Source organism: Terrapene carolina, unplaced genomic scaffold (assembly GCF_002925995.2).
Source record: "Terrapene carolina triunguis isolate 2854851 unplaced genomic scaffold, T_m_triunguis-2.0 Scaffold89, whole genome shotgun sequence".
NCBI lineage: Eukaryota > Metazoa > Chordata > Testudines > Emydidae > Terrapene > Terrapene triunguis.
Window position 1 is genome coordinate 30,234,966 of NW_020664440.1, and position 13,695 is coordinate 30,248,660.

Genomic DNA, 13,695 nt, shown 5'->3' on the forward strand with positions numbered 1-13,695 from the left:
CCCCCCCCCCCGGGACCCCTGCCCCTTCCCTTCCCTTCTCCCTGACCATCCCCGGAACCCTCACCCCTATTCAACGCCCCTGTTCCCTGCCCTTTGACCACCCCCACCCCTATCCACACCCCCGGCCCCTGTCCACTCAACCCCCTGCCCCTGCTCCCTGCCCCCTTACCGCGCTGCCTGGAGCACCAGTGACTGGCGGCACGGCTGCACCAGGACAGGCAGCCGTGCCGCCCAGCTGGAGACAGCCACGCACCATACAGCACAGAGCACCGGGTCAGGCTGGGCTCTGCAGCTGTGCTACCCCAGGAGCTTGCTGCCCAGAGCATTGCGGCGGGGCGAGCTGAGGCTGCGGGGGAGGAGGGACAGCAGGGGAGGGGCCGGGGGCTAGCCTCCTGGGGCAGGAGCTATGGGGCCGGGCAGAATGGTCCCGCGGGCTGGATGTGGCCCGCGGGCCGTAGTTTGCCCACCTCTGGTCTAGACCATATTCCCCTCCCATAGCCAAAAATAGAACCCAGGCATCCTGATTCCCAGCCTGCTACTCTAACCCCTAGACCAACATGCTCTTTTGGAACTAGGAACATTCACTGTTACAGACTAGAGACCGAATGGCTAGGAAGCAGTTCTGCAGAAAAGAACCTAGGGGTTACAGTGGATGAGAAGCTGGATATGAGTCAACAGTGTGCCCTTGTTGCCAAGAAGGCTAATGGCATTTTGGGCTGTATAAGTAGGGGCATTGCCAGCAGATCGAGGGACGTGATCATTCCCCTCTATTCGACATTGGTGAGGCCTCATCTGGAGTACTGTGTCCAGTTTTGGGCCCCACACTACAAGAAGGATGTGGAAAAATTGGAAAGAGTCCAGCAGAGAGCAACAAAAATGATTAGGGGGCTGGAGCACATGACTTATGAGGAGAGGCTGAGGGAACTGTGATTGTTTAGTCTGCAGAAGAGAAGAATGAGGGGGGATTTGATAGCTGCTTTCAACTACCTGAAAGGGGGTTCCGAAGAGGATGGATCTAGACTGTTCTCTGTGGTACCAGATGACAGAACAAGGAGTAATGGTCTCAAGTTGCAGTGGGGGAGGTTTAGGTTGGATATTAGGAAAAACTTTTTCACTAGGAGGGTGGTGAAGCACTGGAATGGGTTACCTAGGGAGGTGGTGGAATCTTCTTCCTTAGAGGTTTTTAAGGTCAGGCTTGACAAAGTCCTAGCTGGGATGATTTAGTTGGGCATTGGTCCTACTTTGAGCAGGGGGTTGGACTAGATGACCTCCTGAAGTCCCTTCCAACCCGGATATTCTATGAACAGAACCCAGGAGTCCTGACCCTCAGCCCCACCACTAGATATCATTCCCTTCCAAAGCTAGAAAGAGAAACTCAGGAGCCTTGATCTGTAGTCCCCTGCTGTAACCACTGAGAAATATACCCTCTTCCAAAGGCATCAATGGGACTCAGGAGTCCTGCCCCCTACCATCCAGACCCTTTAACTCCAGTAAACCCTGCTCTGCACCCATCCTCCTTCATAACATCTCCATTTTTCTATCTGGTTTTATCAGCACTGGCAGCTGGATTGGGGCCAAAGTCTGACTCTTTCAGTTCTGAAATGCATTCCAGATGAAATCTAAACAAACACAAATAACAAAGAACATGCTTCCCCAGATTGCTGGGGGAAAACAGTTAAATAAACCACTGGCAGAGGAAACCTCAAACATTTCCTCCCATCACTAACTTCTGACCCTACGCCTGCAGTGGGTGGAGCAGGTTTTTATTTTGGGCTCCAGATGGGAAACATTAAATCAAATCTGATCTTCAGGCTGGGCTGGATCAAGGCACAGAGCTACAGGCCCATGTCACCCCTCCCTCGATGGCTGGGGCATGGGGGAAGAGGGACACCTGTTGCAGCTCCTGCTACTCCTAAGGGCAGAACAGTGGGGGCCACATGTTGTGGTATGCCCATAGGGTGACCAGATGACAGGAAGAAAATATCGGGACACAAGTATGGGGGGGGTGTCACCGGCGGAGCAAAAAGAAGGCGAGGGGTGCCCGGGGAACGGAAAAAAAAAAAAAAAAAGTGGAGTGCAGCGTCCTGACCGAAGATCAATCGGGACACGGGACAAACGCCTAAATATAGTGACGGTCCCAATTTTATCGGGACGTCTGGTCACCCTATATGCCCAGGATGACACATTGCCTTAATCCAGTCCTGGTGCTGGGAGCTTTAAGCAGCAAAATCTACTGCCACTGTGTTCCAGTAGGAGTCCTATGAGGTCACCTCACCTGTGTCCTGCCAGGCCAGGTGTGTGATCATTACCAACCACTTGAAGGAGCAGGATGCACTGGGGAGAGGTTTTATACTAAAATCCTACATTACCAAGTGTTGTCTCACGGCTGATTCCCATGTGCATGGCTGGCTGGCAGCTTTTTGCATCACATCATTATTATTCATGAGACACAGCCCCATAAAACATACAACATTGGACACAAGACAGCAAAACTCAGAAGGGGAGATGGCCCTGAAGTGGGTCTTGGAAGATGTGGGTTCAATTCCCAGCTCTGCCAGAGACTCCTCAGGTGACTTTGATTAAGTAATTTAACCTCAGTGTTCCCACCTGAAAATGGGATAGCAATCCTGCCTTTGTCTATTTGGATTGCAAGCTCTTTAAGTCAGCAACCGTCTCTTACTATGTCTGTACAGTGCCTAGCCCCAGAGAAGTCCTGATCTTGGTTAGAGCCGCTGAGTCCCAGTCCAGTCCAGTGCCTTACCCACAGGACTGTCATTCCTCCCAGCTGATATACTGCTAGATTAACCCCTCTTACTTCTGAGCAGGGTCAAACCTCCTGGTGGTCGAAATGCCACCCCCTCGCCTACACTAGTGCTCCAAAAATTGCAGCTGATGGGAGATTTCCTGGGGCAGACCCAGCCACCAAAGCGATCCTGCACCCTCACAGTCCGTGTAGAGAGCTAGGGAAATGAAGTAATCCCATGCAGGCACGGAGTGAGCTTAAAAGGGAAGGATGACTGGGATGGAAAGGAATCTGGAGACATCCTTTTCAGAGGGGGCAGAAGGGAGAATCCCTATAAGGGAGGGGAATCAGATTTCCACTCTGAGACTTGGTGATTAGAGACAACGCTTGGGCTCATTATAAATGCAGAAAAATGAAGAATCAGCAGAAGAGGAAGCAGCGCTGGGTTCACGCCTGGGAGTAGGAGAGAAGTCGAACGCTTGCTTCTTACTAATGAGTTGTTCTAGTTGTTCTAGTAAAAATATGACAACTTGCTAGGTAGTGGCTAGCTTATTGTATGCTGCAGATGGGACTTGACGACTCTTACAAGCCGCTGCATTACTGACAATGCTTGGTGTATGCAGCAGAAGTACTGTTATGACAGCACAAAAGCCCCAATTGAGATCAGGGCTCCGTTCTGCAAGGTGCTGTACAGAAACATAGGGAGAGACACTCCCGGAGCCAAAAAGCTCACAGTCTAAATAGACAAGGCAGAATTATTATCCCCATTTCACAGATAAGGGAGGTGAGTCCCAGAGAGAAAGTCGGTCTTGGGTTTTAAAAGGCCCATTTGGGAGTTAGCCACACAGCTCCCACTGAATTAAGTGACTTGGCCAAGGTCACACATAGAGGCTGTGGCAGAGTGAGAAATGAACAGAGATCTCCTGAAGCCCAGCCAAGTGCCTTGACCACAAGACCCCGCTTCTTCCCTGAAGTTAAATGGAAGTTAGGTACATCCCTCCAGCTTTTGCCAAGCCATGACCACAGTGGCACAGAGGTGAGCTAGGAAAAGCTCATTTATATGGAGAGAAGAGTTCTGACTCAGTGATGATGAAAGGGAGGCTGCTTCCAGCAAGTTTTACATCTAGCAGTTCCCTTCCAGCCCAAACCATGGACTTCTAGCCCTGCTAGCGACAGCTCTGCGAGTACGCAACCCACTTCAAAGGCGGACGAGCTTTAATCACTGCTGGCAGCAACCACAGGCGCCAACCGCGGCAGCAAATAGCTCTAGAATCCTCTCCAAGGCTGCTCTCAGAAAACCATGTTTACTAATTAAACTAATCGGACATGGCCACAGCAAAGCTGCCGGCTCCATTGATAATTTTCAGTCCTCTCCTTCCCCTGTGCCCTTATTACTATTCATCACATTTATTATGGAGGTCCCTAGGGACCGACTGAGAATGGGGCCCCATTGCGCTAGGCACCGCAGTAGACAGCCCCTGCCTGGAAAAGCTCACTGTCTAATAGACTATGCTTTAGCTTTTTGCCCTTGCTTTCCATGAGCTGCAGGTAGTCCTAATCTGGAAGCTTTTTAAAGCTCTCACATTTCCCTCTTTGTGATTTGTATGCTACAACAGAGATCAGGGTCCTATCATAAGAGACAGTGCCCCAGAGAGCATCTAGTCTAAACAGACAAGACAAAGAATGGGAGGGGAAACCAAGGCAGAGAAGTGACTTGTCTAAGGTCACAGAGCAGAGTCAGGAACAGAACCCAGGTCTCCTGAGTCATTGCCTTAGCCACTCTGCCACACTGCCTCCTATATCGCTTTGCCTTAATTGTCGTGTCTTTCAGGGCACCAGTTATTGTTTAAAGAAAATTAGTTGGTGAATTTTTCTGCGTTGTTGAACTGTGTATTTATTTAAAAGGGCACTTCAGCAGTAAGAGCTGTCTGTTCTAATATCAGCCTCACAAGAAGGTTGTGAAGGGCTTCATCCATTCATGTTTACCTAGGTATTTCAGGTTTTAATAACTCATGATTTTATCATGCATCTGATGGTATTTGACTTAAGGAGGAGGCAGTGTGGCTTAGTGGATAAAGCACTGGACTTTAATTCAGGAAATTTGTTCTCTAGGTCCAGCCCTGCCATTAGCCAACTGGTGACCTTGAACAAGTTATTTCACCTTTCTCTGTCTCAGTTTCCCCATCTGTAAAAATGGGAATAAGGATACTGATCTCCTTTGTAAAGGGCTTTGCAATCTACTAATAAGAGCTACATATCATTACATTACTTACAGCCCCAGCTTGTGGAGATTAAATCTTATGTGGGAATCTCAGTTTTCATTTACAAAAGAAGTATGTTTCTTGCCTTCATAGCTGTGGAGAAAAGCCTGGAAATGTAACCTGACTGCACCTTAATGGCTCAAATAAAAATAACCAATTATGTAAAAAATAAAAACTCCTTGTTTTTGAGCCAGTCTCATAATTCGAGATCCTAGGATGGAATGTGCTACAAAAGTGTAGTATATTGTTAATAGCCTAATATTATACTCATAACATTCATCTAAATAGCATTGGTGTTGGTTCTGCTAGCATCCTCTGTGATAAGTGAATGGACTAACACAGACAGGCAATGACATCAGAGTTGCCATGGCTGCTAAATGACAGCCACCAAGGCAGCAGCTAGTGGTAGATCCATTTTCTCCCTTAAAAACACCAACTCCAGTTACATGAAGGCAACTGCTCAAAGGACAGCAGATCTCAAGGGGTCATGAGTAAAACTTGAAATCAGGGAGGAGAAGCACAATGAAACCGTTCCTCCAGGGAAGCCAGCCAGTCCTCCCCACCACTGTCCGTTAGCAAACCCGCCAGACATTCCAAACAAATTGCAAGTCAGAACCACAGTGCTTTGTTACTTGGGACAGACAATGTTCAGTTTGAGGTGGTTTGCTAAGTAAAGGTTCCAAGCTGGGATGACAGGCTAGGGGTTTCTGTCTACGCAGGGTATCTACCAATTTAGGACTCCTATGCTAACAATCCAGAAGAATCAAAGTCACCAAATCCCTACATAAACAATTTTACAACAAACCTCTCGTGTTATTTTGACCGGGGTCAGATCAATACATTACACATAAATAATTCCTTTCCGAAGTACGAACCGCCACCTCAACTCAGCCCCCTTTCCCAGCTTTGCTGTTCAAATCCCATCACACAGGAACCCCAGCCCTTGATTGGATTTCGGGCTATTGGAATTCTCCCCACATAGCAGCTAACAGCCCGGGAACAAAAGCAACACTCAGTTCAAAGTGTGTGGGACCATCACTGGCTGCTCAGCGCTACATCTAAACTCTGCTTGAATGAGTGATCTGGAGGGTGGGGGCAGGGGCAATAGGGAGGGGGTGGCCTATTCTTCCTCTCTAATTGCTGTCCCTCTCATTCAAGAATTCTGAATGGTAATTTTATAGAAACTTCTTGATTGTTTTGCTTCTCTTCTAGGACATTGAAGCAGCTAAACAACACTCAGCTCCGCAAACTAGGCTTGATCGACTCATCCTTGAATCTACAGTGATAGTCTGTTTCAGTTATTATCATATTTATATGTTACATGTTTAATTGGCGGGGGGGGGGAATTCAAAGCACTTTAGAAAGGTATTGTTGTTTGTATTGCAATAGGACTTAGAGGCCCTAAATGAGGTCAGAACACCAAAGATTCATAGATTTAAGTCCAGAAGGGACCATTAGATCATCTAGTCTCACCTCCTGCATAATACAGGCCAGAAGATTTCATTCCAGTTACAACTGCATTGAACCCAATTACTTGTGTTTGGCTAAGCCATGCTGCCAAACTTTGTTGGTTCACACCTTAAAAACCGGTTGTGAAGTAAAGAGATGGAACATCAAGTTCCTGTACTACAGTATGGAAACCTTTGGATTAAAGCATATCGTCTAGGAAGGCATCCAAGGCTAGCTTTGGAGACTTCAAAGGTTGGCGAATCCACCACTTCCCTCAGTAAACTGTCCCAATGGTTAATTGTCCTCACTGTTAAAAATTAGTACCTTATTTCCATTTGTGCTAGGCACTGCACATACTCAGAGACAGAGACGGTCCCTGTCCCAAAGATCCTTCAGTCTAAATAAAGGAAGGATTATTATGCCCATTTTACAGATGGGGGCTGAAACTCAGAGATTTAGTCCCAGTCTACACCAAAAAGTTGGACCGCTTTAGCTATCACTATATTTAAAATGGTACAACCTGCCCCCACCCTCCCAGTGTAGAGACAGTTGTATCAGTATAAAGGTGCTTATAGCAGTATAGCTTATTCCCATATAAAAAGGGGAATAAGCTATTCCAGCACAAGGCACCTTTATATTAATACATCTGTATCCATACTAGGGTTTGTAGCAGTATAACTATTGCACTAAAAATAAAATAAAATAAATCACCCCCCTAACCACCATAGTAAGACAGGAACAAAATTTGTGAATAGATCAGGCCCAAGTAACTCGGCTCTTTAGGCATTCTTCTTTATAGCCCCTTTGTGAGGAAGCATCATTATCCCCTTTTTACAGGAGGGAAACTGAGGCACAGCACCATCTAGCATCCAGGGTCACGAAGCAGAGCTGAGATCAGACTCCGAGAGTCCTGAAATCCACAGTCTGATTTTCCCATGCCCAGTGGACTTTCAAAAAGAGGGGCAGAATATAACTAAGGGCCAGATCCTCAGCTGGTGTAAACCAGGGTAGCCCACTGATGTTCAAAGAGCTCTATTTACATTAGCGGAAGATCTGGCCCTGAGATTTTTGTTATGCCTGTTTCAGTTCAGAGAGACAGAAACATCTCCCCAAATAGCTGGGCTGCTGGGACAACACAAAGCACTGAGGAACTAGACCGAGAATATTAAGCAAGTGAAGCAGACACTGTGAAGATACAGCATTTGCCACTTATTAGTTCCAGCGGTAAGCAGGACGGAGTGGAAGTTTCCCAGTGTGGGCTCAGTTTGCTCACTGGTTCTGTGATAGGCCGCATTTGCTCCTGCAGCAGAGTTTGAATTTGAAAAGTCTTCTCTAAGCGCCCTGTTTGTTCCCCCACCAATTACATTCAAACTGGTCTCCAGGCAACGGGCCTCAACTCTCGTTAGTCCAAAGACTGGAGCACTCTGAGAAAGGATTACGATGGCTTTATAGCCACACACCACTACTAAGAGCTATCCACAGAAAACACGGCCTAGAACAGCAGAATTAATGTTGTCACGGATTGCAGCCCCTCCGATAAGTAGCATGGGTAGCATGCAAACATCATCCAGCCAATTAATTGCTTTACTATGCATGTCAAGGCCACCACGCCTGGCTTCTCAAGATCCCTTCAGGCTAATAGCCTTTCAGCAAATGCAAACATTGTGCAAGTAAGATGCTGGTCTGACTGCTTATGTACTAATTATTCATAGAGGTACCAACTGAGATCAGGGCCCCATTGTGCTAGGTCAGGGGTCGGCAACCTTTCAGAAGTGGTGTGCCGATTCTTCATTTATTCACTTTAAATTAAGGTTTCGCGTGCCAGTAATACATTTTAATGTTTTTAGAATATCTCTTTCTATAAGTCTATAATATATAACTGAACTATTGTTGTTTGTAAAGAAATAAGGTTTTTTAAATGTTTAAGAAACTTCATTTAAAAATAAATTAAAATGCAGGGACCCCTGGACCGGTGGCCAGGACCCGGGCAGTGTGAGTGCCACTGAAAATCAGCTTGCATGCCGCCTTCGGCACGCATGCCATAGGTTGCCTACCCCTGTGCTAGGTGATGTGCATATATAATGGGAGAGTCCCTGCCCCAAACCATGTACAATTTATAAAGTAGATGAAATAGACAAGTCACAATGTCTCTATGGTTCAGTATCCCCCTCTATGACATAGGAATAATAGCCTTGCCCTGCCTCACAAGGGGGTTGTAAGAATAAATGCACTGAAGATTGCAAGGTGCTCAGCTACTCTGGTAATGGGGGCCATAAGCACCTAAGATAGATAGAATAGCAATTAGTGTTTTTCCTAGAGTACATGGCCAGAATGGACCACTGTGATCATGTATTATATGCAGGAGGTCAGACCACAGAACTTCCCCACAATCATTCCTAGAGCAGATCTTTTAAAACATCCAATCTTGATTTAAAAATTGTCAGCGATGGAAAATCCCCCGCTGGGAAGCTGTTCCGATGGTTAATTGCTCTGTTAAAAAATTACACCTTATTTCCAGTCTGAATTTGTGTTGCTTCAACCTCCAGACATTGGATTGGGTTATATCTGTGTCTGCTCGATTGAGGAGTCCATTATTAAATATTTGTTCCCCACGTCCATACTTAGAGCCTGTAATCAAGTCACCCTTTAACCTTCTCTTTGTTGAGAATTATGATTAAGGCCTGGGATGGGGACTCAGGAGCTGCTATCATCACTGTGTGACTTTGGGGAAGGCACTTCATCTCTTTGTGACTCAGTTCTCCATCTGTAAATTAGGGATAATCCAGTTTCTTTGCCTACTTAGACTGAATATCTTCAGGCAAGGGACTGTTTCTTCCTCTGTGTTGGTGCATCATCAGGCACTACTATGATACAAACAATAATAAAAAGTTGTAAGGGGGCCTTCCAAAAACAGGACCATGTGCCTTGAGTTTACATTAGAGTTAGAAATCAGCACTCCAGCTGCAGGTAAGATCTCCCAGCAACCCTAGGTAAAAGCAGTTAATCATTTCAGCTTAGAGAGACAAGGTAGATGAGGTAACTTTTTTAATGGACCAACTTCTGTTGATGAGACAAGCTTTGGAGTTACACAGAGCTCTTCTGCAGCATAGGGACATTCTAATGCATTGACCCTGCCTGCCCACTCTGCAGGACCCCAAATGGCTTTACTTAGGTAACTTCCACTTTGCAGCATCTGCACTTGGCCAGCCCAACATTTGCCACTAGCATCAGTGCCACCAAAAACATAGGGCTGCGGCGTGAGCAGATTATCAACCTCATAGAGAAAACCATGCTGCTCTGTGCATTTGGGAGTTGTACTTGTGTTGGGGGAGGGGATCCAGTCTAGAGTAAGTGGGGGAAAGAATAGGGAGACAGTTTACACAGAACCCAAGCATTGGGAAAGATTAGAGGCTGCCTATAAGTCACTCTGAGCTGCTAGTAGATTCCTAATAGTGGAGGTAAAATAGGTGCTTGTTGTGTGTGTTAGAGAGAGAGCTCCATGCACATACACACACTGATCGATAGGATTTTAAAGTTACACATAGATCATATGGCCCACTATTACCAGTCGAGTCCTGTTTTTTCACATGAAAGAGGCCCAAATCAGGCCAGATTTAGGAGCAATGACTGCACAATGTTCAACACTTGGAAGCTCAGACAGCTAGACATATATTTGTGCCAGTACCTTGGCATCAAGGAAAAATAATTTCAGCAAGAGAAAGGAATAGCATGTAGTTAAAGCATTCGGCTGAAACTCAGGAAAATCTGGGTCCTTATTCTGCCAGAAAATTCCTGTGTAACCTTAGCCAAGTCCCCTCTGGTCTGTACCTCAGATTCTCCATTTATACATTGAGAATAGTAACCCTTCCTTTGCTTGTCTTGTCTGTTTAGGCAGCAAGCTCTTTGGGGCAGGGATTCTCTCTCACTATGGGTCCGAACACAGCAATGAGTTTCCCATTTTGGCTAGGGCTTCTAGCTGCTTCTGCAACATAATAAAAATAAATGGGAGGTAGGATTGAAATGATTCACATACAGTAGATTATATAGTACCAGCTCAGACGCCTCCTAGTGAAGATCCAAGTGTCTCAGTCCAATGGGATATCAGTATTTTGATTAACGTATAATAGAAATGCAGATCATATGGCACTTAACCACCCACACAAGCCAGTTTACAGCAATCCAAGTCCAAACAAAGACCTTTGGAATTAACCAGTGCAATGATCAGAGTTTAAATTCCTCCAGTTGATAGTTGCGTGGAAGAATTGCAAAAAATGTTAAAAAAAAAAAAAAAAAAAACCCATAGACTGCTTTAAACTGAGAATTGTCCACAGGTTTGGACAAGTAACACCTGCCTTTCCAAGTCAAACAGGCCTAGCAATGCTGCTGCAATGCATACATTACATAAAATATGATGGACCCCACAGGGCTATCCGAGGAAAGAGAGCCTGGATGTAATGTAGAAAAAGCAAGGTTACTTTCCCAGCTCAGTGGGGATCAATTTAATTTTCGTTTGCTGTAATTTTATGATGCCAGAGATTGAAACAGATCATCCTGCTTGGTTCCAAGCAGAGGTCCAGGAAGTGTGGATATTACCTAAGAGAGGCAGAGCGATATAATGGATAAGGGAATGGAATGAGATTCAGGTGAACTGGGTTCTCTTCCTGGCTCTGCTACGTGCTGTGTGAACTTGGGTAAATCACAATCTACCCTGTGTTTCAATTCCCTATCTGTGAAATGGGGAGATGACTGTGATGCACTCTGGTGCTGAGGGCCATATTATCTAATAAGATAGACAAAAACCTAGCATGACCACCAGCAGGATCTGAAAATAGAACATCCAGCTCACCTTGAGCAGAAGCCTCTGCTGATACTGACGAAACTAAAGGGACAGCCTGGAAAGAGAGCTGAAAGCATGAACTTTTAGAAAACTCAGGGTGTATTTTAAATTGCAGTTCACTCTGATGAGCTGACAACTTTCCCCTTGGCAAATTACAATAGAAGACAAGCTGATCCAAGTCAGGGCTCTCGGTACACATTTGCATTGACAAGGTTTGCATTCCTGATTGCAACAGGCCAAAGAGCCTTAAAACACTCTAATACAATGTCTGATTTGCGACAAAAAAAATCTATGCAAAAGATTCTCGAAAGCAGCAGTCCTGAGAGAAGGGAAGGCCCCTTTGCCAGATCATCCTTGCATCTTTTGACCAAATCTAACAGATGTCCAACCAGGCTGGATTTGAACCCCTACTGAACTCAAGGCCAGCATCTCTGTTTTAAGGGTTGGGTGCAGAGAGAGTCTGTTTAGATTTTGACAACTTGGGCAGCAATGCAGGGACTCTTTCGCTCTTCCTCTGTATCCTGCCTCTGTATGTACAGACGGCTGTAGGTCCCCCCAACCTGGCCTTTGGTGAGCCGTCCTGGGTTCACACACACACAGCCTAAGATGTCCTGTGGAAAGATAGGGAGCGCATATTAAAATGACTATAGAGCAGGTAAGAATTCAGGCACAAGCAATCACAGCCGGTTTCAAAGCTATTGGTTTGTTTGAAATGGTTTCCAGTAGGGCTGTCAAGCGATTAAACAAATTAATTATGATTAATTGCATGATTCATCGCATTGTTAAACAATAGGATACCATTTATTTAAATAGTTTGGGATATTTTCTATATTTTCAAATATATTGATTTCAATTACAGAGCATACAGTGCTCACTTTATATTTATTTTTGATTACAAATAGTTGCACTGTAAAAAACAAAAATAGTATTTTTAATTAACCTAAGTACTGTAATCTCTTTATCATGAAAGTTGAACTTACAAATGTAGAATTATGTACAAAAAATAACTGCATTCAAAAATAAAACAATGTAAAACTTTAGAGCCCACAAGTCCACTCAGTTCTACTTCTTGTTCAGCCAATCGCTCAGACAAACAAGTCTGTTTACATTTGCAGGAGATAATGCCTCCTGCTTCTTGTTTACAATGTCACTTGAAAGTAAGAACAGGCATTCACATGGCACTGTTGTAGCTGGCATCGCAAGATATTTATGTGCCAGATGCACTAAAGATTCATATGTCCCTTCATGCTTCAATCACCATTCCAGAGGACATGCGTCCATGCTGATAGTGGGTTCTGCTCGATAACCATCCAAAGTTCATTTTCATCATCTGAGTCAAATGCCACCAGCAGAAGGTTGATTTTCCTTTTTGGCGGTTTAGGTTCTGTAGTTTCTGCATCAGAGTGTTGCTCTTTTAAGAGTTCTGAAAGCATGCTCCACACTTCGTCCCTCTCAGATTTTGGAAGGCACTTCAGATTCTTAAACCTTGGGTCGAGTGCTGTAGCTATCTTTAGAAATCTCACATTGATACCTTTTTTGTGTTTTGTCAAATCTGCAGTGAAAGTGTTCTTAAAACGAACAACATGTGCTGGGTTATCATCCAAGACTGCTATAACATGAAATATATGGCAGAATGCGGGTAAAACAGAGTAGGAGACCTACAATTCTCCCCCAAGGAGTTCAGCCACAAATTTAATTAATGCATTATTTTTTTAATGATCATCATCAGCATGGAAGCATGTCCTCTGGAATGGTGGCCGAAGCATGAAGGGGCATATGAATGTTTAGCATATCTGGCACATAAATACCTTGCAATGCTGGCTACAAGAGTCCCATGCGAACGCCTGTTCTCACTTTCAGGTGACATTATAAATAAAAAGTGGGCAGCATTATCTCCCATAAATGTAAACAAACTTGTTTGTCTTAGCGATTGACTCAACAAAAAGTAGGACTGAGTAGACTTGTAGGCTCTAAAGTTTTACATTGCTTTGTTTTTGAGTGCAGTTATGTAACAAAAATAATAATAAAAAAAAAAATCTACATTTGTAAGTTGCACTTTCACCATAAAGAGATTGCACTACAGTACTCATATGAGGTGAATTGAAAAATACTATTTATTTTGTTTGCCATTTTTACAGTGCAAATATTTGTAATAAAAAACCCAATATAAAGTGAGCAGTCTACTTTGTATACTGCATTGTAATTGAAATCAATATATTTGAAAATGTAGAAAAAATCCAAAATATTTAATAAAATTAAATTGGTATTTATTGTTTAACAGTGTGATTAAAACTGTGATTAATTTTTTTAATTGCGATTAATTTTTTTGAGTTAATCACGTGAGTTAACTGCGATTAATCAACAGCCCTAGTTTCCACCTCTTCAGGTGCTACAGAAATATAAAT

At 44.4% G+C, this 13,695-nt stretch overlaps 1 protein-coding gene across 2 annotated transcripts in view; it reads right to left on the minus strand.

The window, feature by feature from the left end:
- Window positions 1–11,630: 11,630 nt before the first annotated feature.
- Window positions 11,631–13,695, minus strand: part of POLA2 (DNA polymerase alpha 2, accessory subunit) — a 45,618-nt gene continuing 43,553 nt past the window's right edge. For both annotated transcript variants that reach the window (XM_024193563.2, XM_024193562.2), the window contains exon 18: window positions 11,631–11,901. In XM_024193563.2, the coding sequence (XP_024049331.1) occupies window positions 11,755–11,901 (147 nt within the window). In that variant the 3' untranslated portion in view covers window positions 11,631–11,754. The remainder of the gene's footprint in view (window positions 11,902–13,695) is intronic.